Below are 9,821 nucleotides of genomic sequence, written 5' to 3'. Positions count from 1 at the left end.
CATTTTTTTCATCTGAATAACAGTCCAGATAACAAAGTTCCAAACATTCCTCACAATTGCTAGCATAAAAGGAGGTCTGCAAAATCCAGAAGCAAGTCAGCAGCCTTTGTTCCACTAGAGAACTGATTTGGGACATGTTGACCTTAATTGCAAATGACAAATCATGTTCTGAGATGAGTTTTCAGTCAGTTTGAAGGGTAAAATTATGTTGCACTGAGGGCATTGTAAAAAAAAATGTAATTGAGTATAAAGACCCAGATGTTAATTGGTTGATGGAGCCAAGCACAATGCCAAAAACTCTGTTGCACTGAGTACTGAAGAAATCTATTCTCTGGGAACCTTCGCTGAGCTCCTAGAAGCCACAATGCATTTGATTCCTCTGGAATAACGCTGAAATGGTGGTTATCACAACCACAACCAGTGGACATTTTCTGATTGCACACACAGGGTCTTCCAGGGAGCATAAATACTTGTGTTCTTTACACTGGCCTATTCAATGAAAAAGTTGGTTACATGTATCAAGGGCAGGGTAGTGCAGCATCTATGTTAAGGCACAGTGGGTATGTCTACATGAGATGCTAGCTGCACAGTAGTCCAATAACACTGCGCAGTAGCTTGCCAGGCAAAAACTATGCTAATACATTACTGTACAGTAAGCATTACTAAAAACCTGTGCACTGGTGCTACTGCTAAGTAGCATTAGTTACTCTGCGTTGATTTAGTATTTGTTTAACCAAGTACTAAACTTAATGCGCAACAACTATGGTACATTAATGAAGATGTAGATGTGCCCAGTGGGCATGCAAATGAGCATCCTACTATATTCTGAGCAACACTATTTCCTACTGTGGGCATGAGCACTCCCTTGTGCACTTACCACACATATAGTTCTGTAGTGAAACCTGCTACGTGGTTGACTGAGTCCTTACTAATCTGTTTCAGATTCCATCCTGATTATGGCATGCTGCATGAAGCCTCTTACAGTGAATTGTTCAACATGTTGATTGTAAGACCACACAGCAGCAATGATCTCCTTTCTACCTACTTGGTATTTGTGGTAGAGGGAAGCCAGCCAGATGGGGTTTTACTTTTCACTGGGTGACAGTCACAGCTCAATCACAAGACTGTCAGCATGCAGAAATTGCTACCCTATACAGATCCTTTATGGTCCTTCTACACATCAATGACTTCAGTTCCAAGAATGGTTTTAGTCCAAAGGCCACTGAAGTTGGAGTCAAAATCCATGGGAGGGATTCAGATGACAGTCTTCCTGAATGTGAAAAATTCAAGATTGATAACTCTGTGCAAGATAGAATCTATTATGGGATTGAATAATATTTGTACAAACCAAGAGAAATCAGAAAAGGGAAGGAATATCTTACAGGAAGTAATCAGAGACTCAAATATAAGTGTAGTTTTTCAATAGCAGGCAAAAATTAGAGAGTCTTTCAGGAGAGATGGCTTCCATAGAGGAGGAAAGGGCAGAAGGATTGTGGAGAATCTTGAAACTAGGGTTGGCCTCAGAGTAAAGTACAGGATCCGGAAGAATGCATTTAGGAAGATTTTAAGAAATGCAGTGGACAGAGGATTTGAAAGTGATAGATTCTACATTTTAAGAAGACTGGAAGCATTAAAGCATATAGTTTACCACATACAGTTTGTTGTTATGTTTGTGCAATAATGATCCAAACACAAGTCATCTGGTGAAAAATAGTAGTATTATTGTTATTATTCTGGAATATGAGCAATAGTGGACAATCCATCAAGTAAGAACTTGTACTGTGAAAAACTGAGAAGAAAATCAACATTACTCTGGAATGCACAGAGAGATGTATTATTAGACTATATATGATTGACAGTCTCTTCCATCTTTACTTTCTGACCTGGAAAATAGTAGCATCTTCATATTAGATAGATGATAGCATGATTATCTCTAAAATACAGAACTGTTTCTAGGGTCCTTAAAACTGAAGAGAAGTCAACAAAGAAGAAAGATCAGGGAAGAGTAATAAAGTGCTTAACCAGTTGAGTTAAAAACGTTTACATTTTCTGTATTTTCTTTGACATCTAATAATAGCTATAAATCAGTCATTTGCGCTAAAAACTGAAGTTAGCCTTAGCAATCATCCTAAGAAAAGCTGAGCAGAGAGCAGGAAATCTCTCTCATATTCAAAGGCTCCAGTACACAAATAGTTTTACAAGAGCAGATGAGTCTCAGGAGTGATGACCTTGGTTATCAAATCGTCTGAAATAGTTTCATTTCTGATGTCTCAAAAGATTATGGCAAATTTTCATAAAACTCTAAATACTAATGCTAGAGAGGCATTTTATTATTGACTGACTGGTAATAAAATTATGTCAAAATGTACAGGATGTTCTGCTGCCTATTAACAGCATTCCTGATTTGATCTGCTTCAACATTTATTGCTTAAGCTATTTCTTTAATAATGTACATGATGATACTCTTTCACATTTTCCCTCTGTTTATTGTTATACTTATATATGACAAACATTGCTGTAGCCAGTGACAGGATTCTGAGACAATATATAAACGTTATGTAAAATAAAACACTGAAATGCATTTGATGAAATGAATTTGTGCTTGTAGAATTCTAGCATTTTTATATTAAGAAACAGAAAACTGTACCATATGAATCATTCTTAAAAGCTGCAGTTTTATTTTACTAAAATATCTATGTTAAAAACAAATCTGTGCCTGGTGTGGAATTTCACTGCATCAAGTGTTACAATATTTTTGTTTTTATTACAAGCAGGAGAATGCATGTAGAACAAGTGTTAGGAAACATGACAATAAATTAGAATATAATTTACAAAAGCAAAAATAATAATAATAAAGTAACAGTGTACCACATTAATACTGAGTATAAAATAATAAGCAACTAATCACAATAATACAAAGGTAATTTCAGTCTGTATTATTAAGGATATCTATGTGACATTCACTCCATTAATAAAATTCCTAATGAAATGGACTATTTCTGGGTGTATACACCATGAGGGATTTATCTATAAATTTTTTCCTTTTAGTTTGATCTGCCTCATTTGATGGTATTGTTGAATGGAAGTCCCGGCACCAGATTGCTGTTTGTATTTAGTACTCTACTATTCAATTTGCCAATAGTCTATACGCCAATAGTCCTATTGTCACTATTTAGGAATATAACATTATTTAGCTTAGATTACATAGGTGGCTACAGTGTAGCAGCAGCAATGAACTGTGCTGTAGAAACCAATGATGTTTCTTTTCCTTTCAGTTAAGTTTTATTTTCATGTCTTAGTCTGAAGTGTTGGTTAGTTTGTAAATCCAAATACATTCTGTGCTTTGCTCCCTTTAACAATGCAATTCTATGTTGCTCCAGGGAGTTCCTTAGATTCCAACCTCAGTGCTGTTTTATGTTGCAGAGTAAACATTAGACTCCCTAGTGTTTTAGCACCAGTTAGAGAGCAAAATGTGTCTGTGGAAACACTCCTTGCAATTTTAATGTCCTAAGTGAGGTAAAAAAGATCTTTTTTTAATGCACTCAAAAGAAACACTTTCTTGTTGGTTGAAAAGACACATTAGCTAATAAACACAATCATGCCCTGGAGAAAAGCAGACCCTGATATAAAGAGGTCTCTTGCTTGGAAAATGCCATGGTAACACCTTTCCCTTTTATTGTATTTTGACTTAGCCAAGGCATGCTAGCACCATGGTGTTCTCTGAAAAGGATGTATAAAGGTCATTCACTCACTGGCTAAAATGTATATGCTGCCCTTTATCCATGGGTGCTTGTACATGTGACTGCCATGATGTACATGTGACAAAAATGTTCCTTTGTGTGGCTTAATGGTGTTACACATTACAAATACATGAGGGGGTTTTTTGGGGGGGGGGGGTACAAATGAGTTTGCATTGTTACAAACTTAGTTACATCCTGATGTAGTTCAGTTTGCACTGTTGCAACTTGGAACATTGTGACCATTAGTGAGCTCACCCCCTGGCTGTGGGAGAGGCAGACAAGCTCCACAGAAAAAAATGATCAGGCCCCTTGCCACTTCTGCCTTTGACAGGCTCCTGCAGCCAGCAGGATGACTGGGGCGGCTGTGGAACAGGCAGCACAGGGAAGTGACAGGAGGGTGGCTGGAGAAGGTGGCAGGGATGGTGCATGAGGTGTGGCACCGCTCGGGAGGACTGCTTACTTCCCTGAGCCTGCCCAGGCTTCCAGTGCCCTGTGCACCATCCCCACTGCCTTCCCCGGCCATCAGCACACCCAGCCACCCTCCTGCCACATCCCTGCACTGCCTCAGGAGCAAGCCAGCCTGTTCCCAGGTGGCCCTAGGTGTTCTGCAGGTCACAGGAGTCTGCTGAAGGCAGAAGCGGTGAGGGCTCAATCCTTTTTTTCTGCAGAGCCTGCTCACCTCTCCCATGGCCAGGGGGGTGAGCTGACAGATTAATGGCACAGATTAATGGCCCCCTAGCTGCAAGAGAGGCAGACAGGCTCTGCCAAAAAAAAAAAAAAAAAGATTGGGCTCCTCGCTGCTTCTGCCTTCAGCAGGCACCTGCAGCCACCAGGACAATAATATATATATATAGTGATGGGGAAAAACCCTTCACCGTTTCAATTAAAAACTCACCATTTCAATTTAGGGGGCATAGAATGCAACCCTGAGGACTAAAACCCCATCACATATACAAGCACTGCATGTGTACAACTCCTGGCACTTTTTTAAGTTTTATTTTATTTTCTTGGAGCCAGTATCAGTGGGAGCTGTGTACATGGGACTGAAAACAACAGATGGCCCAGTATGAGCCATACCAAGCCAACTGAAAATTAATTCCACTGGTCACAGGTATATGGAAGTGAAAATACTGGCAAGAGGTAGCAGACGACAGGAATTTGATGGTTGTGAATAAGCGGGCAACACAAAATTCCATATATAGATTGTCAATTCTGTTTGCTTTTCATAGTACAAAATCCTGTTAAGAATATCTGTTTTTTCTTCTTAATTCACATTAGTACATAGTGTGCAACACATTTGGCTTATTATTTGTTAAATACACTGACACACAGAGATATCATGTGATTTTTTTTCAAATTATTCATTTCACGGAAAAAGTACTTCTTTTAAAAGTGCCATTTCAATTTTAGTGTTAACACAAGATTTTTTCACATAATTTTAATTGCACTACAACAAAGGAGGCATAGCTGGACACAAAAGCACATACATCAAGTACCTGCTGCAAACTGCAAGTGTTCAAGTACAATATATTAATATAAACAAGTATCCACTTTCCTTATCTCCTTGTTGAGTCTCTTATCAAGAGGTGATGGGGAGAAGGAGCCTAACTTTAAGATTTACTCACACTAGATTTTGGAAATGACTTGCCCAAGTAGTTCCGTTTCACATTTAAATTAAATTCAAAGTATTGATAAAAAGTATTTGGTGAATATTAAAACTATGATAATATAACCTAAAAGAGCTTATAAATCTTTTATTCTTTGGTTGTAATCCTTCCCCCCTCTGCTATAGTCTCCAAAACTGTGCATTCACATGATCTTTCTCACAAATAAATGCCCTTCTATTGTATCAAATGAAGAAACATCTGGAACTCATTGCAACTGTCAGCAAAGTTTGCAGAGGGTCTGCCTTATTATTATATAGTAGGTTTATCTTTTGCACTGGAACTTCTTGGTGATAGTGAGTAAAAAGCAATGTGTAAAACACAACTAGATATCAGTAAAACTGATGCCTCTTTATGGCTAGTGATGTAAACAATAGTGAACTGGAGTGAAAATGTGAACCTTAGGCACCCTGTGCAGTGGTAGTGAAGTACTTGGCAATATGTTCTTCACCCTATTGGAGTCTGGCTTCACCATTGTATTGAAATGTTTTTCCCTTTTAGTGGAAATCTCAGCTTCACTTGTACAATGGCAAGATGGCTATAAACCTGTAGCATGGATTTCATTTCATAGCACACTTGTATGTCATGCACCATTGCAATAACTGTTGCACCTCTTAAAACTAAGTCCCTCATGGTTGTTCTGTTTAGTATAGCTTTATTTATGGCTCACAGCAGCGTTCAGGAAATATGGATTATTCCTAAGGGAATTAGCTGTAATGAAAGAAAAATACAATTTTCTTTACTTCTGATTTATAATTGCTCCTTAAATAACATTTCTAAGCTCATTTTATAATTTAAGTTTTGGTGCTGTGTAGTGAGATAAAATAGATAAAAATTTTAAGCTATGTCTTAAGATTTTTGATTCTTCATTACTTCCATAGTAGACCAAGTCATAACAGCTACATTTTGAACAGTTTTAAATACAAATGGATTCAGTGTCATTGCTAAGTCCATAATAAAAATTATTTTAATGGTCCAAGGAGGTAAACAGACTACTGGATTTAGTCAAAAGAACACAAATGTTCCACAGTAAGCTATTCTAGATGTGTTGTGTGGATCTTTCCAATTTGGCATGCCCTCCTTATACTGTGTCCAGCACTTTGGATGAATAAATCCCACTTCACAGAAGTTAAAATAACATTGAAATCCTGTCAGCTGGGGCTGACCAGTGGTTACGTTTTCCACAGGGTAATGCATTTGCAAGGACGTCAATCTCATTCCACTGTGTGGCTTTCTTTGATGGACACATTTCCACAATGATATAACAAGGCACTCTCTCTCTCACTTTCTGTGGGTCAGTGTCCTTGGCAGGTCTTACAGCACATCTGTCTGAAGTATGCTCGGCTGCAGAACTTGAACTTCAGCACCAGTGGGCAATAAGCCACTTTGTTCACATCTTTGCACTCTAATGATTGAGGGCATAAAAGAGTGGGGAAAAAAATCAGAAATGCAAATTTACAGTACAAAATTACATTTCTTGAGATTGAGCATGATATTACCATGCCTATCCACCTTGTCTTCTATGTTGCTGTTCTTTCCACTACAGCCTAGTAGAATTTTAAATATATATTTTAAAAGTAATAAAAATGTTTGCAAGGCTTTTCTCCCAGATGTTTATAAATGTGCGCACTTTGTCTTGAAAGAATTACCATTTATTGGGACAAATGATCACTTTAGATAGCTAGGAAATATGAGTCATTGTTCTTGTTATGATTTTATAGCTTCTTTCTCAGGAGTTGTTTTATTAATCTGCGAAAGGTTATCCAAAATATAATACAAGTTGAATTGTTGAGTATTATGTCTGTGCATTTATAGGAATCTTTGAAACAGAACGTACATTAGAGACAGCAGCACCAGAGAAGATGAAAAATGCTAGAAAGATGCAGTAACTGCATAGTACAGTGAGTTTTACTATAGCTTTAGCCCCATACATGAAACATTGTTTTATGCAAAGGAAAATTTATTTATATACTTCTAACTATCACACAAAGGCTTTTTCATAGTTATAACTTTCCTCTTAATTTGGCCTTCCCAGAGCAGCAACCACTATTAGATCGGGCTGACAGGGGCCTCTGAGGCAAGAAAAATTGCTCTGCTGTGGGAAGGAAAGATTCCTTCCTTTGCACCTAGTGCTATGCCCTGAAACTGTACTGACTACTCAGGCTTGATGCTTGACAGAGGATTTGCCCCTCAGTAAACACCTTCTTTCAAGCTGGTATTTAAATGGGACTTTGGCAAAGAGCCTGGCGTCATGTGTAGGGAAATGAAATAGATGTTCAGGGAGGAAAAGCAGAACCCACAAATTGGCACTGCAAAAATGAGGTGGAAAAAAATAATCAGGCTTGATTTCTCAGAAGTTAAACTGAAATCAGTGTTTTAAGTTCTTGATTTCACATGTAACTATTTGATACTGCTCAATCCCTGATCACTCACTTTGACAAATTAAAACAGCCATAAAGAAAAGGTAAGGAAACTGTTTAATGAGGTATAGGAATTAACAACATATTGAACACTATCATGTCACTTGTCCCGACTTAATGGCAAGAAGTGGTGACCAGGAATTGGGGTCCTATTATTCTACAACTTGAACACAAGGAGCTCCTGGAAGCAAAAGCAGAACATAATAGACAAACTTAATTAGTGTTTTCACACAAACAGGTGCCCTTACATCCTTAGAAAGCAACCACTTTCTACACAATGGGCGTGTCTACATGAGACTCCTTAACGCTCAGTGGACTGTTCTACTGCGCATTAGCACGTCATGGCAAAAACCATACTAATGCACAACAAAATTAGTCTACTGTGCATTAAGTGTTACCAAAAAAAGTTTTCCTTTCCTACTGTGCATTAGTGCAGCTGCTGTGCCTTTATCTAGTACCTGATATTAAAGATACTAAACTTAACACGCACTAGCAAAGACATATTAATGAACATGTAGATGTGGCCACAGACCCCTACCAAAATATTTGCCCTACAAAACCATAATTACAAATGCTTAATATGGAAGTTGGTTATGTTATATAGGGGCAGTATAGAAAATGGTTGTGTATAGAAGGGCAATGTGTGACACAAGCCTGTCATCCTTGTAACATCCTTGGTCATTAAGCCCAACTGGAAACCCCTGTGTGTGGCTGGGAAGCCATGTGATAGGAAGTCATGGGGCTTTGGGGCACATAAGCCCAGTGACTAAGCCCAAGCAGACAGTCTGGGCCTACATGCTGCAGGGAGAGGAGCTCCCGACAGAGAAGGGCTGCTGAAGACAAATGAGCAGGCACCCAGGTCACGCAGGATGAAAGGTCTCCAAGGGAGGCATGGTTTGCAGGCACTGTTAACCCAGAGTGTGGAAGACATTTAGTTTGTGAAGCAGCTTGCTTGTGTTTATATTATGTTTTGAGCTTGATACCTGAGGACCAGACTGTGGCTATGAGGAAAGTATGGAGGGGTTCCTGGTGGGGCACTCTGTGACAGGCAGCCCAGCCTAGGGTCAGAGATCCAGAGGACTGAGGCTGACATAGTGGGAGCAGTCCAGGCTGGTGTCGGGGACCCAAAGGGCTGAAGACCAGGGACACAGAGAATGAGACAGGGCCAGGGGTCCAAAGCATGTGAATGTGAGATAGGGCTGGGGCACAGGAGCCAAGGTCTGGGGCAGTGGACCTGGGCTGCTGGGTGCAGGCAGAATAAAAGGGCCAAGGCCAAGAAACCCAAGGCCCAAACAAAGGTTTGGGGCCTGAGGGCCAAAAGCTGCATTGTGGCCAACACTGGGGCCAGGGGGCCTCCACCCAATGAACACGGAGTAACGTGTGCAAGGCATGGGTGTGACTACAGGGGAGGACAGAGGCCACAAATATACCCACTAAGGCAACTGGTAACCTGAGGCCCTGATGGGGCCAAGAGGGCCACAACTTAGTGCACAAAAGCAAGACTGGGGCCAGGTGGGTGCAAGAGGTACCAGCTGGCTAAAGTAAACAAAGCTTACTCTGGGACCCTGGAGCATCCTCCCATAACACCAGTATATTTCCAACAAGGTGTGGCAGGTGAGGAAAAGGGAGGGTACCTGTAGCAGGGCACTGAGGTGCCTGCTACTTGTAGAGCAGCAAGTAAGGAGCCCAGCTGTGGGTTGCCAGGGAAACAGGTGGGAGTCAGCTGACCGGAAGAGGCAGGGCCTGGCTCCTATATAGCTTCCAGGCTGAGGCACGAAGACACGCCCACTGTGTAGAAAGTGGTTGCTTTCTGAGGATGTAAGGAAACCTGGTAAGGTGTCAAGATATATGCTTGTGGATTGGCAAGACTATGAGGTGCCTTTTCCCCCTTGTTTTTATGGGCTTGTATCTAGCATTTAATTTGTATAGTTTACTAAAATGCTAGTATAGTAATTTTCATTTGTTCACATCTAGGTTTCTTGCATATTAATTTCCTA

General features: G+C 39.9%; 1 protein-coding gene across 1 annotated transcript in view; it reads right to left on the bottom strand.

Moving 5' to 3' along the window:
- Nucleotides 1–4,622: 4,622 nt before the first annotated feature.
- ADAMTS6 (ADAM metallopeptidase with thrombospondin type 1 motif 6) overlaps nt 4,623–9,821 on the bottom strand; it is a 395,156-nt gene continuing 389,957 nt past the window's right edge. Inside the window, exon 25 of the mRNA XM_019517795.1 lies at nt 4,623–6,809. Coding sequence (XP_019373340.1) covers nt 6,700–6,809 — 110 coding nt within the window. The 3' untranslated portion in view covers nt 4,623–6,699. The remainder of the gene's footprint in view (nt 6,810–9,821) is intronic.

The sequence above is a fragment of the Gavialis gangeticus genome, unplaced genomic scaffold, assembly GCF_001723915.1.
Source record: "Gavialis gangeticus isolate Ggan-Ray unplaced genomic scaffold, GavGan_comp1, whole genome shotgun sequence".
Taxonomy (NCBI): Eukaryota; Metazoa; Chordata; order Crocodylia; family Gavialidae; genus Gavialis; species Gavialis gangeticus.
Note: the sequence above shows the minus strand (reverse complement) of the source record. Positions and strands in the feature narration are given on the sequence as shown.